We start from the raw sequence: 23,282 nt of genomic DNA, 5'->3' as shown, positions 1-23,282 counted from the left end.
GTGATAGAGATAAAGGGAGAGAGATGTCTAATGGATTAATCTTCATTTATACTTTGTTAACTTTTTTAATCTAATTACATATTTTGTAAAGAAATAAAATATAAAAGCTAAGTGCCTCCAAAAGAACAAACATAAAAGATTGCAATGAGGTCAACACGATACAACAATTCATATAATACCTAGTATTCTTATAAGTATCCAATTAGACATCTTTGATTCTATGATATAAATATTTGTATGTACGAAGTAATGTTATGAATTTAATTCTATTATATTACATTAAATCTTTACAAGGTATTACATATAAAATACTTAAATTATTTGATTAGTTAATAAGACAGAAAATTAAGAATTTTTGAAAATAAAACTACATATATAATAAATATTTATATTACATTTACTCTGATTTAATATGTATTTTGTAATCATACTACTGAAATAATATTTCTAATATTTTATATAATCGATCATTTCTAAATTTTGAGTTTTGACTTTTATAAACATTCATTTTCAATCTTTTAATGTCGTTTGAAATAAACAATCAAACGCGCCTATTTCTAAAGATTTCATATTTTAGGAAACATACTTATCTACAATAAAAGCGGACATAAAAGAAAAACATAATGTATCTTCCAAAATAAAACAAAAAAAAAACAGTTATTATTTCCTTCCAAATCTATTCAATTTTTTGCTATTTAAAAAGTTTCAATCAATAGAGTGTTGAAGAATGTGTATTATATTATTTTCATATGTATCAACATATCCAATAAGTGAAAACAACATATAGAGAAAAAATGAAATAAAGTCATGTTGAAACAATTTTAATTCCAATTTAAAGTAAATATTTTTTTTATAATATTCTGAAATGATGTTTTTATAAGAAATTGTTATTCTAAATTTGTGCCTCTTGGATCTGTGTTTTGTTGCTTCATGTAATGATATATTCAGATCTTAATATTTAGTGAAGTAATAAGTAGTAGATAAGATTATTCAAAAAGACTTAAGCTATCTAGTCATAAAATTTAAAAGAATTGACACATTACTAACTATAGAAATGTTTGTAACAATAATACTAAATGTATTAAATGTTTATTACTATGTCTATACCATTTATTTTTAGTATATATCTTACATGTGAAAGAATGTGTGTCTTTAAGAAAGTAATATGTAAATATCAAAAAAATTAAGTTTAATATCGAAAATTATTAATTAGAATATTTAAAAATGTATATGTGTCTTAACAGACATATACATATATATATATACAAACTTGATTTATATTAATAAAATCATTGAATATTAGTTTAAAAAGTATTCATTGCATATATAATAAATACTATGAAACAAAATATTAAAATGAATATACAAATATGATTATGTGTGACTTATTTTTTTATTAACCATATCATAAACGAATCTAGTTAAAATATGAAACTGTTTACTGAAAGCTAAGTAACAGATATTTTTTCTACATCTATATATATATATATATATATAAAAGTCTCTTCATATAAGAAAGATATAAATTTACAAAACAATATCTAAATATAGAATTTATCGTAACAGTTACGTAAAATTATTTTTATTACTTAAGTGGCTTAACATGTACTTTTGTATTTACATATTTATATTATATAACGTAAGTAATCAGCGTTAGAATAGCTAACAAATTCGTTTATATGTATCTGCATTAAGTCGAAAGCGAAGGTGAAAGATTGACCTCTAAAGGATTATGCTTTTCCTTAGTAGATGTAGAATCTATATTTTCTAATAATCTTTCTTCGCGTTGCTGATTCACAGGAGCGGTCCCAGGTGTATAACGGTTGGAAATCCATCCTTCTAAATGATATCCAATAAAACCAATGACACAACCAAATGGAAGTGATATATACGGAATATATTTATTGGCGATTCTTGCTACAATTTTCGACCACATTTTCTGAAATATAAACAAATAATATGCGTATTTTCATCTCTCGTTTGTTTATTCAAGATGATTTCTATATATGTATGAATACTGGAACAATCTTCGTTTGTAACAATAAATAATAGACAAAGATTTTATAAATTTATTATATCATTTATTAATTGCTTAATCCATTTTTTATAACAGTGATTGTTTCATAATTATTTCATGATATTATACAAAATTTATACTGAGTATGTATGTGCATATGTATGTATGTACTGACCAACTAAGGTATTTAAAGCAACTTCGATCAAATTTGGTTAACTTTAATCAACGATTAACTCAATTAGCAGTGCAGCAAACAATAAAACTTAATTATATAGTTTTTAACCTATATTTTTATAATGCAAATAAGCATTTAAAAATCTTATACATAATATAGAAATGCATACGTATATATATATGTGTGTATATATATATATATTCTCTTAGCTTATTTTAATTAATATTTTGTGTTTCATATTATGTATAAAATGTTTTATTTGAAAATGAATATCATTCGGCATAGTAGCGAATAACAACACAATAATGTATCGTATAATAACACAAAATTTTATATATAAAAAAGAATCGGAATTTTGGAAAACAGCAGCTTCTATGCTATGAGAATTAGACAATCTATATTATTTCATCTAATGTATTTTTTTTTTAATGTATATATCACAAATATCTAATTAAGATTATGTAAAGATTATCTTCGCTTGATTTTTGACAAAATGATCCATTTGATGACGTTCATATTTATTGGATTACACATCCTTTTTTTTTATCTATTTTCCTATTCACATGATATACATTCCACTGCAAATAAAATCGAACTAACAACTATTTAATAAATATTTCAAAATATGTTACTAGATAGCCCTTGAATTATTGTGAGTTTAGTTTGTTATATTTTATATATTGTTACATTCTTTATTTGATCACTTTCAAAAAAGGTGTGCAATTTTTTTTAGTGATAATATAACTAAATATTTATAATCCATTTTTTAAATGACGAGAAAATGATATCTTACTGTTTTAACAGTTTATTTGTAGCAACCATATAACAAAGATATAACAAAAAATTTATACGTTCTTGATGTGCGGTAAATGGGCGTGAGATTTCTTCTTACTTAGTCTAGTAACCGTGGCGCTGCAATCGTAGCGTTTGTTGTCTAGTAACTTTTTTTGATTATTTGTCCAGACTGGTACATACGTTCGTTACAAAGACACGGTTTAATATCTAACGGTCTAGTGGATAAATTGGTTGATCGGTATATAGAAGGAAGAAGATTACGTTGACGATTCCTTCAATCTTTTTTATGGCGGGAATTTAGCCGATACATGGTTTAGTTATACTCAGTTGTTACGTAGAGTTCCATATTTTTTGTTTCTTTCGAAAATGGAGCAAACGAACGATGAAATTTTAACAATGAAAGAAGATAGTAATAATTCCGATAATAATTTCGATAATAATTCCGATAATAAGTCCGATAAAGATATCGTCGTGGATTGTGACTTCCCAAGTACAACGAGTAAGTATAACGTAATATTTTCAAGCGTATACATGTATATAAGAGATTGGCTAATTATTATATCAACAACTATTATTTGAGGTGATTCGACTGATAATAAATCTTCGAGTATAATTGCTGATCACAGCAAGCTTGATGATAAAGTTCTTGAAGATAATGTTACGAATGAAAAAAAAAGACGCCGAGATGAGATTAATGAAGAAAAGCGTATTGCACAGGAAGAATATAATAAAACATTGCATGAACAAAGATATAAACGATTAATGCATCTTTTAACTCAAAGTCAATTTTATTCTAATTATCTTATGGAAAAAATTACTTCAACTTCATCGCAAGAAATAAAAGATGAGAAAAAAGCTACTAATGAGAATTTACCACCAAAGAAAAAAGAAAAAAAGAAAAATACTCGAGAATATGATATACGCCAATATATTTCTCCAAAGGTGAATCATATATATATTATTTTAGAACAGTTAAATAAATCTTAATACATAATAAATATAATGAAAAATATACCTATATTTTATGTTTTATATTTGAAGAATATAAATTATTTTTAACATTTAAATTTCTTCCAGATGGAAAAAAAAATAAATTCAGATAGATCAAAATTCAATTTACGCCCAAGACAAATTTCAGGAAAATTATTAAATTTAGATACACAAGTAGATAACTGTGAAAATTTTTGTGTTCCAAAATATTTCAATGGTACTTTATATAAATATCAGAGAGAAGGTTTGCAATGGTTGAAAGTGCTTTATGAGAATGGATTAAATGGTATCTTAGCTGATGAAATGGGACTTGGAAAAACAATTCAAATAATAGCATTGTTATGTCATCTTCTAGAAAAACATCAAAGTGGTCCTTATTTAATAATTGCACCACTTTCTACAATACCAAATTGGGTTTCAGAATTTAAGAGATTTGCCCCTGATTTACCAATAATAGTATTTCATGGCTCAAAAAATATAAGATCAAAGATCTGTAAGGAAATTACACAATCTTACAGTGTTAAAGGAGAATATAGAACAAGACCTATTGTACTAACCACGTATGAAATACCGTTAGTAGAATATAAATTTCTTATGAGTCAGAAATGGAGATATATAATTGTTGATGAAGGTCAGAGAATCAAGAATCATGAAGCGCTATTATCTAGGTAAATTAGTTGCTATAATATATAATACATCTGAAATGATATATAGGACTAAAAGTTATTTTATTTACACTCTTTTTTGTATTATTATAATTTAAAATTTATATCATTTTATAGAATTCTAAGAACATTTCCATCTATGAACCGCCTTTTATTGACTGGTACACCACTTCAAAATAATCTAGCTGAATTGTGGTCACTTCTTAACTTTTTATTACCTGACATATTTAATGATTTGGCTGTGTTTGAATCCTGGTTTAATATAAATGAATTAGAAAGTACAGAGGCTACTAAAAAGATTTTAAAACAAGAAGAAGAAAAACACATTTTATCATCATTAAGAGAAATTTTGAAGCCTTTTGTTTTAAGACGTGAGAAATCAGATGTCCATATGAATATTCCACCTAAAAAAGAATTAATTGTTTATGCTCCACTTTCACATTTGCAACATGAAATATACAGAGCAGTTTTAAATTATGACCTTTATCATAAAATTGAAAGAGAACCTATTTTGGAAACATTGGATGGTAGCAAACCTAAAAGAAAGCGTATTATAAGAAACACAATGGATATTATTAATAATTCAAACAATGAATTAACATCTCCTGTACAAAACGAAGAAGGTATACTAACACATCCAGATCTATTGGAGTGGAAGAAACATACTAATATTACTGATCAGAATCGTGATTTCTTAAAGAACCTACGTTTCCAAAACAGATGTAAGTGATATTAACATACAATTGCATATATATATATATATATATATATATATATATATTGTATGTATTGTTTGTACACACAAACAGTAGTTCTATCGTTACTCTTATTATTGCATATATTTTTTGTTATTCCAGTGGTAGTATATAAAAAGATTGTCAATCATCCATATTTGCTTTATAATCCTTTGGATTTAAATGGTATGCATTCAATTAATGATGATATTATCAAATCTTCTGGTAAACTTTTAGTACTGGATGCTATGTTATCTAAATTGAAGAAGCAAGGACATAAAGTTCTTTTATTCTCAACAATGACAAAATTACTTAATATCATAGAAGATTATCTCTCATTACGAAATTATAAATATGTTAGATTAGATGGTTCAAGTAAACTAGAAGAAAGAGGTAGAAATATTAAGAGATTTAATACAGATCCTGGATTATTTTTGTTTCTTATATCTACAAAAGCTGGTGGAACAGGTCTTAATCTTGCTGCTGCTGATACTGTGATTATATATGACAGTGATTGGGTATATTAGTGTTATATAAAATTATATAATAAATTATGAGAAATGGTTATAGTATGAAAGTTACATTAAATTCAATATATGTATTATATTCGTAGAATCCACAAGTAGATATACAAGCAATGGCACGTTGTCATAGGATTGGTCAAACTCGTCCTGTTGTAATTTATAAGTTATGTACTAAACGAACAATTGATGAAGCAATTATTAAACGTGCTGAAGCTAAACGGCTTTTGGAAAAGATGGTTATGTCTAAAAAATTACGTAAATTGGATATTAACAGTAAGGATACACTTTTGGAATTGAAACAACTTTTAGAATCAAAAGAATCTACAATTGTTACATCTACACTAGAAGGTAACTTTCCATATTTTCTTTGTATACTCAACATTGTATAATATAACACAATCCTACATTTATGAATGTGAATTTTTGTAACAAAGATGAATGATATTCTCAGATTTTTATATTTTATATGAAAAAGTATAATAAATGTGATAATTTGTTAGTGTTCACAGAAGAAGAACTCAATGAACTAATGGATAGAAGTGATATGGTACACGACAATTCTGCTAGTACAAGAAAATTTACTTACTAAGATTGTTTTTTAAAGATCAAAGTTCAATTTAATGTATAAATATCGATAGATTGTCATATTTTCTTGATAAGTATTATATCTATGAATAAGTATTTATTTTATGTCTTTTACAGTTTACTCTACTAAAGTTTTGTTTAATTTTATAATAAAATAGCATTAATTACACATTGTAGTTTTCTCTATTTATTGAAAAAAATATAAGAAAACTTCTTGCATATTATGCATTTTGTTACTATAAATTTTAACTTTTGACATTTAACTTCTTTTCATGTTTGAATGATTGATAATAAAATATATGATAAGTTAAGTTTCTAAATAAAAGTGATATATTGTTCCATAATTAACATGAAAATTAATATGGATAATCGTGGAAAATAAAAGTTAAAAATTTTCTACATTTCACGTTTAGTTGTTTAATTTCAATTATCATAGATAACTTATGTTTTGTATAAACATAACTTTTTCGTATTATAAATTACAAAAATACGTGTGTATTAGGCTAACATAACGATATAGACGAAACATAATTCATATAAAAGATTTTAAACGTGTTTAGTAAAGCTTATTGCTTTTTCAAACGCATTGTGTTCTTTCCTGTTGAAGAATTCTTATAAGCTTGGGCCCATTGATCGCGAAACTCTGCTTCTAATTTCATGTAGGATCCACCTATTTAAAGAAACAGTTTAGTATATATTAAAAATAATAAAAAATGCAGACAGATGTATTTGTTTCTGTATAATAGCATATGACTAATGAAAAAATCATATGTAATTGTGATATGTGTATTTTCTCCTAAATTAAGAATAAACGTTATAGACAAGGCTATATATAAATTTATAGTAATATAAAAACTATAGTATAGATCTATATGAACTATAGTAATGTATACGTTGTAAATGTAATAATTATTAATATATATAACATATATATGATCAATTTAGAGATTATATATAACCATCAATTACTATATAAAATAATCCCCCAATTTGAAGTGTTATCAATACTATTATATTTATTAGATTAATCAATAATTATATATAATTCCCTATTTATTATTTTGACTATAATATATATATGTTCTTTATTATATTTTTTAATTAAAATATATTAGATTATCTTTAGGGGAAAAAACAAAACAAATAATACACATACCTATTGGTAGAATATTTTTATAAATTTGGCTGCGTTGTCTATTATATGATTTTGCTAATAGAATGTGTTCTATAGATGTTCTTTTTGTTAACAGTGAAATCATTTGTGCATTAATTCTTTCTTCAAAATCTCTTTGATTGTCTTGATTATATCTTACCATTAAACTTGTACTCCAACATTTACCATTTTCCCTATATATACATATATTAAATATACATATATATAAACACATTTATATAATTTATAGGAAATAAGCAAAAACATATCATTTTACTGATTAATATATATATGTATATATAAATAGCTTATATCTGCACCTATATGAAAGATGTATTTAATAATATATTACATTTACTTATACCTTTTGATAGCTGCAGTTTTCGATTTTTGTTTTGTTTTTTTAACCGTTTTTAAACTGGACCATACTGATGATTCTTCGCTATCGTATGATTCGTTATCCGTGTTATCATCATCATTTATTTCTATTTCATCATCATCACTATATGTAACTGAAGAGCTAGTAGAAGATCTATCTGTTGTTTGACGATAATCTTTTTGCAAAGGTTTTTCTAGGTCAATAATTTGAGTAGACTTATGAATAAGTGATCCATTCCAAATTTTTCCTATATTTACATAAGAGAATTAAAATTCTTTGTAAGTTTTTTGTAATAAGCTATTTTAATAACACATTCGTTAAAGATTACAGAATATTATCACATATAAAATTATATCATGTTATAATTTTTTTTCTCATAAAAACTATTTTACTGTACCTAATAGACCAAGTTGCAGTCTTGATGGTACAAGTTCTAAACCACTCCACCACATGGTTTCTTTACATATTAATTTGCCTGATTGAATGCTTGAATCGCGTGCTACTAATCTCGTAATTTTTTCTGGAAAAAATAGCTGAGGCGGTTCTATAGATATAATATCTTTGTATGTTATAAAGATGTTCAATATATTCATGTCATTTTCTGTTTTGATATTTGGTAAGTGTTCCTAATCAGAAAAGTACAACAAAAAGTAAATATAAGCAAATAAATTTTTTGATTATATATTATAATAATTCTGGATAAAAACTGAAATAAATAATAGTAGATTATGGACCTTGTATTTGCAGCCTTGTTGGTTTGGTAAAACTTCAAATCTGTAAGCACGTTGACTACAACAAGGATATCTGCCCAATGGAAATGGCATAGGTCTTTGATGTTCATTTACAAAAAATTGTGGACATTCAGGATGGTAGCAACACCAACCCATTTGATGTATTGAAAAATATGTATTACAACATTGACAAAAGAGGAAATGACAGTCACCCCACAATCTCCAATATACTTTACGCCATGAGCGTAATTCCGTTCGCAGATTTGTAATATATTCATTTAATGACCATGTTGAATCTCTGAGAAAGAAATATAATCTCCTTATTTACAATTAAATGAAATAGTTTTTATCATATAATATATAAAATATTACCTTATATGTTTATTATGAATAGTTCCTTTATTATCTATCTGCATAGCAGTTGAGATACATGGAATGAAATCAGAAATTGATTGTACAACATTTTTATTACATTTTCCACATTTAAATAAAGTAGCCAAAGAACCATAATGTCCTTTCTTATTATCTGGATTAATTTCTATTAATGACATAATAAGCTTGCAAAATAATCGGCTTTGAATTTTATCTTTTTTGTCTTGCAAATTTTCTACATCCTCGTTGGTAAATAGTTTAGCTAATCTATATGTTAAAATAAATATTTAAAATAAATTTCGCTGAAATATTCATCAATATTCAAACTTTGCTTTAAGTAACATATATTAAATATATCTTACCTCGTAAGAAGATTATCATTTAAGCATGTTAAGATTGTTGATGATTTTAAGATATCTGACATATTGTCATGACAATATTGAAAACAATTTTCTAGTAATGGTTCCATTTGTAGAAAGGACGCAGAAACCATTATAGGAATAACATTGCTTGCTTCTAATATAGGCCATTCAGATTTTTTTGTGATATCTTTTTTAACCCATCTCATTAACCAATCAAAAATAACAATATCACAATGGACAGATATATCTATTTCTTCTAATTTCTGACCAGCTGTTATATCAGCAAAATAATGCATTTTTTGTATCAGTAATTTTTGAGGACATCGGAAATCCTTCTTCATATTTTTTCCCTCGTCACATACATGAATTTCTACTTCTGTCATACTAATGACAAACATAAAGAATATGAAAAATATACAATAGCTTTCCTTGTATATTTCTATAATGGTAATTATTTGCAACTATAAGAAATTAATATGAAATATTAATATATTCTCAGCACTTTACTATTATAGTACTTTTTACTGCTTATGAAATATATAATATATATATATATATATATATATATATATATATATATATATATATATATATATAATCAAAGTAAATGGTAAGGAGAAAAAGTACAATGAATTATTACACAAATACATTATTCTATAAAAGTTAACACATATTACTATTGTATAATATTAATGTACTTCTGCAATAAAATGGAATTGTTAAAAAAAATATATAAAATAATGTACTTAAGATTACTTAAGCATTATATATAATTTTTTATTAAATAATAAATATTTGACTATGCACTCCTATTATTTTATATAATATTATTATGTAAATTATTAGTACTGAAAAGCTAAACTAAAATGAAATACTTACTCTGCAGTTTTTTTCACTTGTTTATTTTTATCTTTATCTTTAGAGATTGACAGATTATTTATTATTCCATTATCAATATCATTAGATAAAGAAGTACTCCTTTTGATGTTTATATTAACAATGGATTTTTTAATAACAGGCTGTGATATTGCAGGCTTTGGAAGCATATATGGCAATATAGAATCTAACAATCCTTCATGCAATATATCACTCAAATTTTTCCGCAAAATTTTTGTTAAAACAGGTTCTTTTTCTTCTGTATGTTGCTTAGTTTTTGATGGCTCTACATATAATATATGCTGTGATAATTGATTCCTATCCTTAGCATCATTCTCTTTTGATTTTGAATTTTGCAAATAATCTTGTTTTTCTGTATAATTTATGGTTCTCAAACACACAATTGATTCAGTATCATGAATACTTTGCAAAGGTTTTATTTCTTTTGTATATTGATTAGTTGTTACAGGTAAAATTAATTGATTATTGTTTTCTGCTGTATTATGCATTACCTCTGGTATATAGGAATCTACATTTTCATTTGTACATGTATTCAATGCTTCTGTTAAATCTGACATTTTGTTGTTAGGACTTTCAAATTCATTTGCGAAATCCTTGTGTAGTTGACTCTCATTTACTGACTTTTTATTATCAATGGACACATCCAAATTTAAATTAATTTTTGCCAATTTATTCCAGTTTATTTCACTCTTATTTGTAAGAATAGCAGCTAAGCCTTCAAAACTATCATTCACCTGATATGCAGTTCTCATAAATTCAAAGAACATTCCGATTGTCAATTTTGGATATTTATTATTCTTAATATCATATGTATTTTTAGAAAATCCATAGGTAAGTTCATCCAGCTGTTTTTGTTGGGATGTATCTTCCAATACATTGATAATTAATATAAAGTATGTAATAGATTTGATAATTGTATTGTAAGTTTTAAATTAATAAAGAAAAGACCTTAATATAATATAGAATTCAAAAATAAAGGTTAAAGTGTACCTTTTTGAGTAGTAGAATTTGGTGCTAAAAATGAACACGAATGTCTTTTTGATATTAGATTTCGGTTTTTATTTAGTTCCATTTCTGACATATAATAATTTGTATACTTTCTACAAATTTTATTAGATTGTCAAGGATTAGTTTATTGTTTTAAAAGAATTTGAACTATTTTAAATTTAACTTGTATATAATAATAATAATTAATTCATTACTATACACGAAAAATTTTAACGTATCATATCATATAAATAGTTTAACTTTGTCCATTATAGAATAATTACATTGATTGATACTGACTGATACCACTAATCGATGTATTAAAAATTAGATTGTTTTGGTTATTTCAACAAATTTCGAGTGATTTGCCTTTTAAACAGTCCTACCAAACTATAGTAAAAATTGTCTACTTTATCCTATGAGAAATGTGAAAAATACGTACAGTGTCGCCAATATTATAATAACAAAATAATTTTATGAACGACAAATTTTAATTTAAAATTTGGTAAATATTTACGTATACATTATTATAGTAAATAAAATATAAATAGTTAATTATGTACTTTCGTCAATTGTTTGACAAATTTTTTGAATACTTCATATAGTTCCATGATAAATTTAATAAAATTTAATAAAAGCAATTATGTTAATAATACTTACAAAATTATTTCTTAATATAGATAGATGATAATATTAATAGTTAAACTGTAAAATAATATTAAAGTTTAACTGTAATATTAATACATTAAACTTATAAAAAAAAAATATATTCAGATCATATATAAGTATTACAGATAGTTTTATAAATTAAGATATAGTAATATTATTTTAATTTACAATAAATAATATTATGCTAATCATTGAAAATATTTCAAAAAAACAATATTTGGGTAGAATATTTTGTTAGAATTAATATTGACTATTAAACCCAATATAAATTTAGTATCACAATCTTTTGTAATAAGCAATAAGAAATTCATAAAAATATGTATTGAATATATCTATATTACATAATGGTACATTATGTTTCAATAAATGTGTATTTTGAAAATATTCATATACATAAGATATTATAACATAGTAACATAATTATGACATGTATTAGGAACACCCACAGATTCTAAAATTATTCAAAAACTTCATACCAATAAATTTTTTTTGTTTTTCTAAACTACATTGCTAATATGCTTAATGATCTCTTAATATTAGATGTGTCAGGTAATGACACAGCCCATTTTTTTAATCCTATCAATAAAACAGAACTTGTTACCAAGATTGCTCCACCTACTGAGTATTTATTAGGTATTTCATTAAAAAAGAGTACTTGCCAGAAAAATGCGAAAACTATATCTGCTGATCTTGCTATAGCGACAGGACCAGCTTGTTCTATTTGTAAAGCTAAAGTAAGTAAAATTTGTCCTCCAAAACTAAATAATGCTAGAGCAACGACCAACAATCTATCTGCACCACAACGAGGTAAACAGAGGGCACCAATTGCCCAAGAAATGATTATTGTTTGTATTAAAGCAAGTGATCCAAAATTTGTCATAATAACAGAAAAATGAAGACCTTTTAATGCACGCAATAAAACGTAAACATTAGCACCAAATAAAGTTGCAGAAAATGCTGCGATTGCACCCCATAAATCAGCATGTTCTGATGTACTATGAACATCTGAAAGAGACTCTATGGTATTTCCAAATATAATTGGTGGACGAGTTATTAATACAACCCCGATCAATGTTAAACATACAGTCAGTATATTAAATAATCCAAAAGGTTCTTTTAAAAATATTCTTGCAAATATTGCCACAAATACAGGAACAGAAAATACTACAATGGAAGCATCTGCTAAAGGCATATGTCTAAAAGCATAAAAACTAAGCATGAGAGCAGTTGTACCTACAAAACTTCGCAATATTAACATTATTCTACGTCCTTTAGGAAACGGATGTTCACCTTTATATATTAGAATTGGTATTGCTGGTAGTAACACCCCAACAAATCTAAAGGCTGCCAATTCCATTGGATTAACTTCTACTAATCCTTTAACAATAACGCTACATAAAGAGAAGAATAAAGAAGAAAGTGTTGCTAACACTAAACCAAGATATGGACATGATTTACAAATTGGAGGAGATATTTGCTTTTGATGGAAAGCTGTATTACTTTCCACATCTTCATCAACTAAATGCTGTAACTCGACGTGTTTTGACATATCTAAAAAGAAAAAATAATTGTTTTATAGATACTTTTAATATCATGATCTAAGAAAAAATCATTTATATTTGTAATAATTATAAATACCTTTAGACATGAGGCAAATATAAACTTATTAAACACCAAATTTCATTAAGTTTCACATCAACTATATTATATTTATAACAAATATTTTTTAATAGAAACTGTAATGAAATTAGAGTTTATTAAATGCTTGTTAATCACTGTTATTGCTATTATTTCTATTATATTTGAAAATATAATTAAACTGTAGGTAATTAAATTAAATTAAAGGAGTAAAATTTATAAAATTAGAAATGATTTATTTTCTAATATGAGAAGTATGTTTATATATTACTATTAGTATTTATTAGTACTTTAAATAAAATGCACTCACTTAATCATCCCACTTATCATTGTAGAACAATCAAAACTTCTTTGCTGATTAGTCGTGACTAGATTTGAAATAGGTAAAAAGATGACTAGATTATGGAATAACTTTCTAAAATATATGTTGTTCACAACTTGATAAAAGCCATCCATGAACCACAGTACCAAGTTAAATGATTATTAATTCATAATATCATGTCAATGAATTGTATCATTTTGGTACAAGGTTATTCTTTTGCGATTTTAATTATACTTTTTTACATTACATTTTCTGTGCATTTTTTGTACTGATATCATTGTATTTCAGGTTCTTCTGCACATACAAACACAGATAAACAGAATCATTAAGAATTACTAATAAATGTTTAACTTTCGTAGCAGATCATACTTGAAAGCATTCCGAAGCAATTTCTGAAGTAATTTGTGACACAGATATCATGCATTTTTGCGCACGCGTCTGAGTTGAATGTTGGCTGATATTACTATCAAATTCCACTGTTCGTGTTTTAAAATTTATAAAGAGAATATGTATATTTATACGATTGCTTAAAAGGAAAGAGAGATCACAAGTATTTTTCGTAAAGTAATGAAAATAAATTTTATAAATATAAATAATGTTGACATAAGGCCCTACAAGATTTTAATTACGTTTACTAATATAAATATAAAAATTGTCCGATTAAAATTCAATGAAGATACATTCGTCTTACGTCACAATTGATCACGAGTTTTTATATTTCTAAAGTTAATTTTCTTTATATATTTTTCTACATATTTAAATTTTATTTTAAATGTTCTAACATATTTATGCATTTATGAATAGCGCATTAGGAATTGTAATTACTGTACTTGGTAAAGAAAACAATGATGTACTGATTAAAAGAAGAGAAAACAAAGAAGTTATTGTAGTAAATTATTTTGGCATAAAATGTATGATAATTAATGTTGATTAATGTTAACAATCGTAACTGATTTAATATACTGTTATAAAGAGGTTATCTTAATTTATGACTACATGCTGTCATGATCTTATCGGAAACAATAGATAACATCTGAATGATGTTCTTTTAAGTGTAAGAATGTAGACCAAATGCATTTATATACTGTTTCAATACGTATGTGACAGACAATATGTGTATTTTATTTATTTATCGAAATCCTAATGCCGACGGTAAATCTTATCGGCTAATCCTCGCTGGAAATCGTGATGAAATTTTTAAACGCCCAGCATTACCTGCACATTATTGGAAGAAATATCCTATGTGCTTAGGAGGTAAATTAAAATTAAATAAATTTTTTTCTTGTATATGTGTGTGTGTGTGTGTATACATACACACGTTAATATTTAAAACACATTTATATTTATTTACTTATTATTATTTTTCTTTCATTTTTTTGCAATAATTTTTTGTCTGACTTTTGTTTTTTATTGGATTAGGTATTGACATGGAACCTGGCAAAGAAGGTGGTACTTGGTTTGCATTATCAACAAAAGGGAAAGCTGGTATCATTTTAAACCTAAGTAATGAACCAGATAAAAATAAAACTCCAAAAAAGGGTCGTGGAACTTTAGTAAACGATTACATTACTTCGAATGATTCAATAGATTCCTACCTAAAAAAAATGCATAGGGAAAATCAAATTACTCAAGCTTATAATCCATATAATTTAATTCTTATAAATTTGTAGTATGTCTCTGTTATTTATCTATTAAGAATTTGAACAAATTTATTAAAATTAAAATTGTTTATTAAAATAATTTTTTTTTGTTTTCGTTTAGTACTGCTGATGTGTATTACTTAAGCAGTTCTTTAAATTCTTCAGGACCAAAAATGTGTCAAAATGATATATTAGGTTTTGGTAATAGTCCAATAGAATGTCCTTATAAAAAAGTAGAAGAAGGAAAAAAAAGTTTTTCAAGTATTGTTCATAACATTAAAACTTCACAGCAAGATGAACTTATCGAAAATCTTTTGCAATTTTTAAAATCACGAGAAAGGTATGTAATAAATTATTAATTGAATGTATATATTAATATCAAAACTAATATATTATTATTTAATATTTATAGACATTTACCAGATCTTGAATTACAAAAAAGATCGCCAGATATGTTTGTTGAACTCAGTTCCATTTTTGTTAATGTTGCTGATTATGGTACAAGAACACATACTATATTAATGGTTAATGGTTTAAATCAAATAACTTTTGTAGAAGAAACTCTTATGCCAGATTTTTCATGGAAACGACAGTTATTTAATAATACTTTAACTAATTAGAGGACATAACTTTAATAATCAGTTCCATATTTTTGTAGTATGTAATACTTATAGCTCTTCATCTGGGAAATAAATATATTGATCAATAAATGAGATGGTTAATTGATCTGTAGGATATTTACACAGATACATGTATATGCATTAATTCATCTGCTTTCGATTTCTTATATTGTATATTGATAAAATACCTACCATCTTCCATACTTGCCATAGACTTCTCCTCATTTGAATCACTATCTAATATCTCTGATGATATATTCGATGTTTCATGTGTAGTTGTATCAATACTTGGTAATGTGGTTTCTTCAGATGATGTTGTCTAAAAATAAAATATATTAGTTTCTTTTTTATATTTGTACATCTCGAAATATTTAACTGTAATAATTTATACGTGCAACTATTTGCATATAATTTGTATATAATTGTTAAGAGACCTGTGAAAATATTTCTTGACCCTCTAAATTTTTGTTTAGAAGATTTCCCATCCAAAATGCAGTAGAACTGTTGTTGAGTACAAGCATTCCTTTCACACTATAGACTAATCTTTCAAGTACAGATTTTGCTGCAGGTATATGCTTTGTTAATAACATGTCTTTTTTCTCCATTCCATCACAACATACTGCATGTAAATACCTTGTACCTACTATAATGTAGTAGAATATACTAAAGTAGACATTTGAACGTTCACATTTTCCTCCTATCCAACTCATTGTAATACACTTCTACTTTTAGTATATGTTACAATAAATATTATGCATTATATACCTTGCATTAATTTTACTACTTTAGTTATATCTTCTGATTGATATTTTAAATTATGTTCCAAAATTGGTATACCAGAATTTAAGAACAATCGTAAAAGAATAGGCATACATCGTAAGAAGATAAGTATATTAGTTTTTGTATTCAACGTTTTACATATGTGAACCATTTTTTGAACATTTGTTGCAACATTCAACCATATTTCTACTCTTTCAGGATCTCTAAAAGGAGAAGAAAAATCTTTTCTTTAAATTATCAAAAATTATTGAATTAATATGATTAATTTTTAATGTATATATGCATACTTGAACTTCTCTAACACTATTTATTAGATGTTTAAGTTTACCTATTAGCTGCGGATAAAGATATTTTCACACCTTTAGTCATACCATCAAATATTTTTTTATATAGCAAGTGAAAGTTATTTCTATTTATTGATGGTAATCTATCTAAGTAATTGTGAGACTTTTCCAATTTTATAACTTCACTTGGTAACCATTCCAATAACATAGTTATTGTATCAAGAGGTGACAATTCATAATCGATCCAACTTTTTATAAGAGTATTAACAGCAGCTTTATATGAAGTACCAGCATGCTTATCTTTAGACCAGTCCAAAGATAAAAAGCCAAATGCCATTTTTGCTGATATATATAATTAAAAATGATACATATTGCTTTAATAGTTTGATAGAAATATTTATCTTATTGTTAATTATCATACATGTTTTACCATTCTTATCTTTATGCTGCTGCATATAACTTTCTGAGTGTTTCATTACTGACTGGTATATTGTAATAAGAGCAACGCTGATCGATATTCGTGTGGCTATATCAGATAAAGATTCAATATATTTACATGATTCTGAAACAAGTTCTTTGCAAGATCTAAGCTTGACATTTGTGTCATTTTGTTGACTTGCTAATATTCGTAATCCCTCTGAAATGCATGAAAATGGTTATCAATTATCACAAACAAAATCTTATATAAAAAAATATAAATATGATATATACTATACCACGAAGCATTGAATTATAAATAGCACTGTGAAATTCTTTCCAATTAAAAACTGTTGCTAAAAGGCATAATATCAATCTTGCTCCTTCTCTTTTTTCATCAGCATCTTCCTCTCTCAGTTCAATAACAATCTCCTGTAATTTTCCACATATCTTTGGCAATAAATATATGATATCTTTCAAAAACGTTTCATTAAGATCATTTTCAAACATTCCGAGAAGTTCTTTAACAATAAAACATACTTGAGATATTGAAATACTTTCTGTTGTTGGTGATGCATGTATATCTAATTTAAAATCTAACAAATGTATTATCTAAAAAGAAATTTTAAAGTAATATCTTTCTTTTTAACATCAGTAATATTATATAAAGAAAGATAAGTAAGGAAATACTTTTGCATCGAGTTTCCTAAAATATGCTGGATTTTTAGAACACAATATAGAACCAATTTCCCAACTTTCTTGATCACATGTATTTACACTTTTTTCTAAAGATTTCTTTCTTCCTTTCTTTTTTATAGTTTTTTCAACTCTTAAAAAGAGTGGAGGTGGGAAATAATGAAAATAGCATGGTGTTGGTTGATATTTTGAATCACACAGGGATAACATTGTACTTAATTCTCCTTGCAAAAACATTAAATCATTTAATCGTATTAATACTTGTTTTCGTAATAAAGATTGTGATTGGGTTACAAAACCACTAATAACTTCTCTAAACCTGTAAATAAATACATAAATATTATATAATGATCCACAATATTTATTATTGATTTGTGATATCCACTTACCAGTTAATACAGGATACTATAAGATCTACTATAAGAGGTTCTGATACATCAAAATTTTCTGGCATTAAAATGGAACATCCTAATAAAGAATCTATGTCTTCCAAATCCCCATTTTCATTAAGTTTCATACAACAAGTTTTTAATAATCTAAACGTAATAGGCACAATAGCTCCATACTTTTTATTACTAAAATTTAAAACCAAATTCTGTGGCTCATCTCCTGCATTATTTAAACCAAATTTAGGTATAAGATCCCCGCTACGGATAATAGCAACGCATTATAAAAGTTATTAGAATTAATTCAGATAACATATATTTATAAGATTCATCTTACTTATAATCCAATTTATTAACCATGTATGTGTTGATTAATTCATCTTGTATATAAATAGTCACGCATCGAAGAAATTCTTCATGAATATATCCGGTTTGTGAAATAACTTGTGCCAGTTGATCATAAAACAATGCTTTTGAACGTGGACATGACTTCACTGCAGTAAGAACTTTTTCTATGGAAAATACCATTCACGAAAAAACTCATTCATGTATGCAATGAGATTAAGTAATAAAAAGACCGAAAAAAAAATATTTTTACATTCAGAAAATTATAGGAAATATATTTATAGGTAAAAAAAAGAAATTAACAAAAAATATAAAAAACATAAATTTCATACTGAATAAATTATGAGCAGATATATAAGTATCTGATTTACATGCCAAATGCTTTATTGCCATAACAGCTCCAAGAACTCCTTTGCATTTTATTCTAAAAGGAAAGAGAAAAACACAGTTATATTTATGTAGAAATATCATAGTTGTGGAGTAATAATGATACTAACAGTGGTTTTACAGCAGAAAGTTGCTTTTGTAAAACTATAAATAAATCATCACGTAAAGATTCTGCCAGTGTACTTGTACATAAACTATGCAGTAAGTCATTTAATGTGCCAACTTCTTCGATATCAAAATGATCTATTTTTTCTAATAGAATTCTTAAATGATTGCAGTGTGAATATAAATACTCTTTTTCTTCTATCCCCATGGCCATTTTACATAATACTTTAAGGGCATTCTTTGCTGTTTGATCATTATTACCCATAAGTAAAATGATTTTTTCTATAATTTCACGTTGCTTATGAACAGTATCCTTTTGACTAAGAAATTGTAATCGGAACCATTCAATTGCAAAATCCACATAAATTCTTTCTTCCATTTTCAATAAATTGCTTGCTAATTGTATCATAGATGGCTGTAAATGTTGTACAACCTGAAATCATATTATCCATGAAAAAGATTTATATCGCATGGTAAATAAACTGGCTTACAATTTATTGTACATACCTCTTTATAATTATTATATAAAAGTTGAAGTAAACTTAATCTGTAAAATCCAGATCGCACATGTTGTTTTAGAATAGCATCAACACTTTTTCTCCTGGATGATCCAGTAGATGATATAAGAAGTAATAATATGATATCCATAGGTTTCGGATCTTTGTCAATTTTTTTTATGATCATCAATGATGCACATACCATATTCTTTGAGAGTAGAATACTCATTTTTATATTTTGGATCATAATCATTTGGTTTTTATAACAATCTTCAAGTTGTTCACCATGAAGAGGCTGCATATCAAGATTACGTAAGACATATAATATTTTTTTATACGTCTCCATTGTTGTACAATCGCTGAGAATAAATCTATATAATAAAAGTTAATCAATTTATTAATATATTCACATTTTTAAAAATTAATGTGGTTTCAAATATTTGAACTTACTTAGTAATGGCAGGTATTATATTTGTTTTTAAATGTTTATTTAACATTTCTAGTACTTTATGTTTATAATCATTTAAATATTCTCTTCCAAGAGTCAAATTATTAATACAGTCTAATACTGTATCTATTAGTTCATTATTATCATCCATTAATTTATTCAGAATTTCAGCAATAGCTTGATGTTGTACTTCTGTTATTATATCAGGTATATATAGAATTAATTCACGTTGAAACCATAAAGGACATGTCTCAAGAAGTTGTTGTAAACATTTTGTTAATACATCTGGTTCGACAATAATTTCTAAAAAACGAAATTTCTGTAATAATGTTCTAGCCCAAGGTATTTTTTCTATAGATTCACTGTAAGATGTAATATAAATAAAATTTTACAATCAATCATATATGATTTATTTTAAATAATATATTTAAATATTAGATATCTTATCATCATTTTAATTTCTGTAATATTTATTATTATATCTTTAAAAGTTTTTAGAAAATAATTCTACTTACACTAAAAGAACAGATTCATTCAACTTATTTAGAAAGCAAACATATATATCTGGTTGTAGTTCTGATATTTGTAATAAAATTCTTACAATACATGTGTTACTTATATGATCAAAGCTTTGACAATCAGAAGAAACTACAAAGTCAAACAAGATACTTTGTAAATTTTGTCCATTATCAATATATTCTTCCAATGAATTTATAATTTCTTGTTTTTTATATTCTTTACTTTGTAACTTTTCTTTCATTTTCTGTTTTATTGTTGTAACTTCTTGGTCTATAAGAATATTCAATATATTTTACAGTTTATATTATGTAATAACAGAATTATAAAAAAAAAACTTACTGAATATATATGCTTCATCAGAAGCCAATGTAATACCACATTTTTTTAGATAATCAATAAATAGTTTTGTTTTTTCAGTAGTTTGTATATTACTTATGTTTTCTTGTATATTTCTACTTTTTTCTGTTTCAATAATATTGTCATTATTTCTTTCTGAAACAATAGATGTTTCTTTTGTTTTAAGAGGAGTTTTGCAAATGCTTGAAGTTATTTTCTGTGACATTATATCATTTATTTTAGAATAATTTTCATATTGAGAAAGCTTATTTATTTCTTGTGTTAGATTCACTTCGTTTCTCTTTCTTTTTGTTATCTCATTTTGCGATAAACAAAGATTAGAATCATTCCTGCTTTTGCTTTTTGTAATATCTAAAATAGGTAGTTTACGTTTTCGTGATGTTAATTCTTTATTCGTTAGATTATCTTCATCAGTTGAATTACTTGCTGATGCTTGACTTGAACTACAACTCAAATTTTTATGTAAAGTTGTTTTTAATCGTAACTTTCTTTTATCCATTGTCACAAAGTTATGATCAGTTCCTGTCTTTTTCTTGATATTATAAACGGTTTGTTGTAGATCATAAAGGTTTTATTATGCAAAGAACAAAGAAACTTTATACTGTATACAAAAATAATAAATAAGCGATCGAGAAACTCTTATCAGTCTCATGTAGTATTTATAGTAGTTTTTTAGTATTATTTAAACTTTTTGAAAAACTTTACCACTGACTACATTTAGCGTAAAATAATTGATACGAGATGGCAATTTTGTTTGAACATTCTTATTGGTTCGCTCGTCGTTTGTCCAAGAACTAATAAAAGTGCATTTATATACAACCATACCACGGCCATTTCATGTTCGAATATTGTCCGATCATTAAGGCTGTTCATCATCTTTCGCATATGGCGTACGACTTAAGCGACAGGTATGGACAAAATATGAACTATAAAGTAATTAATAATTATGTATATATTATCAATGGTAAATAAAAAAATTAGAATTTTTCAGTGCGTTTTTCTAAGAAATTATTTAAAAATTTTATATCTAATTTGTTTATTTATTTAAATGTAAGTGTTCAATGTTTATTTATAATTAGAAAGAAAAGATTTGGAAACGCACTGAAATGTGCAACCATTCGCGTATTTGCGTTATATAATCTAGAATTAGATTTCGATAAATCGCAAAAACCGATTTAAGTTTTATCACATGGAGGTTGCAGTTTTTGAAGACCCATAGCCTGATGGTTTCTAATAAAATTCAAATTCCTGGATAACATACCACTTAGTGAATATTTAGGACGTATATGTTAACAGGAGAAGAATTAATTTCCACTTATGGATAGCAGAATCGTCGCAACATCAAAAACTTCAATCACTACTATTGAATACGATCATTCGTCTTTTTGGAATTTATAATTATAAAACGGAATCCACTGTTTGACTTAATCGCTTTCGTGAACTTTTACGCGCGCGCGGTTCTTCCCATCTTATCCATACAAAAGAAAAGGACACATTCTCCTCGTTGGTCGTGCCAAACCAATTCGTTTTATGCACGGCTACAGCATGGTTGTATATAATTGAACCTTAATTCGTTTCATGGTTTTGTACTCTCTGGAAGAGACGTTACACATGCATTATTTATTTTTGTCTATCCTGTTGTCTGTAATTGTAAAAATCATACATCAGACTTCAATCAGTTATTACTTTAAAAAGTAGTTATTTTTTTAGTGTTTATTTTTATGTAATATGTGAAAGATAGATAAATAAAAATTCGGAATATTCATTCTCGAAAACATGATTGATATCTCCATAATTGATAAACCT

At 25.7% G+C, this 23,282-nt stretch overlaps 5 protein-coding genes across 10 annotated transcripts; 2 read left to right on the top strand and 3 right to left on the bottom strand.

Moving 5' to 3' along the window:
- Positions 1-3,023: 3,023 nt before the first annotated feature.
- Positions 3,024-6,654, top strand: LOC122631876 (lymphoid-specific helicase-like). Of its 5 annotated transcripts, none has more exons than XM_043818063.1 (8): positions 3,051-3,486; positions 3,568-3,929; positions 4,065-4,645; positions 4,760-5,364; positions 5,500-5,562; positions 5,833-5,894; positions 5,990-6,248; positions 6,401-6,654. In XM_043818063.1, exons 1-8 carry the CDS (start codon positions 3,354-3,356, stop codon positions 6,487-6,489), a joined length of 2,154 nt encoding a protein of 717 aa, XP_043673998.1. In that variant the 5' UTR covers positions 3,051-3,353; the 3' UTR covers positions 6,490-6,654. The 5 variants fall into 5 exon arrangements, with proteins under 5 accessions (XP_043673999.1, XP_043673996.1, XP_043673998.1 ...); XM_043818062.1 differs by having other exon boundaries at positions 3,053-3,486; positions 5,500-5,769; XM_043818061.1 differs by having other exon boundaries at positions 3,038-3,486; positions 5,500-5,894; positions 6,410-6,654.
- A 228-nt stretch (positions 6,655-6,882) lies between these two features.
- Positions 6,883-12,028, bottom strand: LOC122631874 (uncharacterized protein KIAA1841 homolog). Its single transcript, XM_043818057.1, has 9 exons — positions 11,370-12,028; positions 10,362-11,244; positions 9,483-9,866; positions 9,121-9,387; positions 8,752-9,046; positions 8,415-8,643; positions 8,003-8,264; positions 7,642-7,832; positions 6,883-7,155 (listed from the first exon to the last, which is right to left on the bottom strand). Exons 1-9 carry the CDS (start codon positions 11,458-11,460, stop codon positions 7,052-7,054), a joined length of 2,706 nt encoding a protein of 901 aa, XP_043673992.1. The 5' UTR covers positions 11,461-12,028; the 3' UTR covers positions 6,883-7,051.
- Positions 12,029-12,351: 323 nt separating this feature from the next.
- Positions 12,352-14,506, bottom strand: LOC122631437 (solute carrier family 35 member G1-like). Its single transcript, XM_043817113.1, has 4 exons — positions 14,365-14,506; positions 13,984-14,289; positions 13,674-13,771; positions 12,352-13,586 (listed from the first exon to the last, which is right to left on the bottom strand). The coding sequence occupies exons 3-4, from the start codon at positions 13,681-13,683 to the stop codon at positions 12,538-12,540; spliced, it is 1,059 nt and encodes a 352-aa protein (XP_043673048.1). The 5' UTR covers positions 13,684-13,771; positions 13,984-14,289; positions 14,365-14,506; the 3' UTR covers positions 12,352-12,537.
- Positions 14,507-14,532: 26 nt separating this feature from the next.
- On the top strand, positions 14,533-16,345 carry LOC122631438 (transport and Golgi organization protein 2). The gene is made up of 4 exons (XM_043817115.1): positions 14,533-15,249; positions 15,415-15,664; positions 15,757-15,975; positions 16,048-16,345. Exons 1-4 carry the CDS (start codon positions 15,108-15,110, stop codon positions 16,253-16,255), a joined length of 819 nt encoding a protein of 272 aa, XP_043673050.1. The 5' UTR covers positions 14,533-15,107; the 3' UTR covers positions 16,256-16,345.
- On the bottom strand, positions 16,008-23,006 carry LOC122631434 (Fanconi anemia group D2 protein homolog). 2 transcript variants are annotated; one of them, XM_043817109.1, is made up of 17 exons: positions 22,579-23,006; positions 21,459-22,402; positions 21,116-21,389; positions 20,603-20,962; positions 20,163-20,523; positions 19,661-20,088; positions 19,496-19,587; positions 19,156-19,330; positions 18,822-19,079; positions 18,427-18,751; positions 18,036-18,348; positions 17,750-17,956; positions 17,364-17,661; positions 17,021-17,238; positions 16,690-16,898; positions 16,448-16,574; positions 16,008-16,317 (listed from the first exon to the last, which is right to left on the bottom strand). In XM_043817109.1, exons 2-17 carry the CDS (start codon positions 21,973-21,975, stop codon positions 16,304-16,306), a joined length of 4,176 nt encoding a protein of 1,391 aa, XP_043673044.1. In that variant the 5' UTR covers positions 21,976-22,402; positions 22,579-23,006; the 3' UTR covers positions 16,008-16,303. The 2 variants fall into 2 exon arrangements, with proteins under 2 accessions (XP_043673044.1, XP_043673045.1); XM_043817110.1 differs by having other exon boundaries at positions 22,738-23,006.
- Between the last annotated feature and the right edge of the window lie 276 nt (positions 23,007-23,282).

Source organism: Vespula pensylvanica, chromosome 9, assembly GCF_014466175.1.
Source record: "Vespula pensylvanica isolate Volc-1 chromosome 9, ASM1446617v1, whole genome shotgun sequence".
Classification (NCBI taxonomy): domain Eukaryota; kingdom Metazoa; phylum Arthropoda; class Insecta; order Hymenoptera; family Vespidae; genus Vespula; species Vespula pensylvanica.
The sequence above is the reverse complement of the archived record's forward strand: the minus strand, read 5'-3'. Positions and strand labels throughout refer to the sequence as shown.

Bases quoted from the DNA above. Each gene is read 5' to 3' on its own strand.
- LOC122631876 (XM_043818059.1), top strand. From the start codon at position 3,354: ATGGAGCAAACGAACGATGAAATTTTAACAATGAAAGAAGATAGTAAT. The intron at 3,930-4,064 runs GTGAATCATATA...AATTTCTTCCAG, and splicing joins GCCAATATATTTCTCCAAAG to ATGGAAAAAAAAATAAATTC. The intron at 6,249-6,400 runs GTAACTTTCCAT...ATAATTTGTTAG, and splicing joins TGTTACATCTACACTAGAAG to TGTTCACAGAAGAAGAACTC.
- LOC122631874 (XM_043818057.1), bottom strand. From the start codon at position 11,460: ATGTCAGAAATGGAACTAAATAAAAACCGAAATCTAATATCAAAAAGA. The intron at 8,644-8,751 runs GTCCATAATCTA...TTTTCTGATTAG, and splicing joins AACAAGGCTGCAAATACAAG to GAACACTTACCAAATATCAA. The intron at 8,265-8,414 runs GTACAGTAAAAT...ATGTAAATATAG, and splicing joins ACTGCAACTTGGTCTATTAG to GAAAAATTTGGAATGGATCA.
- LOC122631438 (XM_043817115.1), top strand. From the start codon at position 15,108: ATGTGTATTTTATTTATTTATCGAAATCCTAATGCCGACGGTAAATCT. The intron at 15,250-15,414 runs GTAAATTAAAAT...TTATTGGATTAG, and splicing joins ATATCCTATGTGCTTAGGAG to GTATTGACATGGAACCTGGC. The intron at 15,665-15,756 runs GTATGTCTCTGT...GTTTTCGTTTAG, and splicing joins TTAATTCTTATAAATTTGTA to TACTGCTGATGTGTATTACT.
- LOC122631434 (XM_043817109.1), bottom strand. From the start codon at position 21,975: ATGGATAAAAGAAAGTTACGATTAAAAACAACTTTACATAAAAATTTG. The intron at 21,390-21,458 runs GTAAGTTTTTTT...ATATTCTTATAG, and splicing joins TGATGAAGCATATATATTCA to ACCAAGAAGTTACAACAATA. The intron at 19,588-19,660 runs GTTAGTATCATT...CTTTCCTTTTAG, and splicing joins CTTTCTGCTGTAAAACCACT to AATAAAATGCAAAGGAGTTC.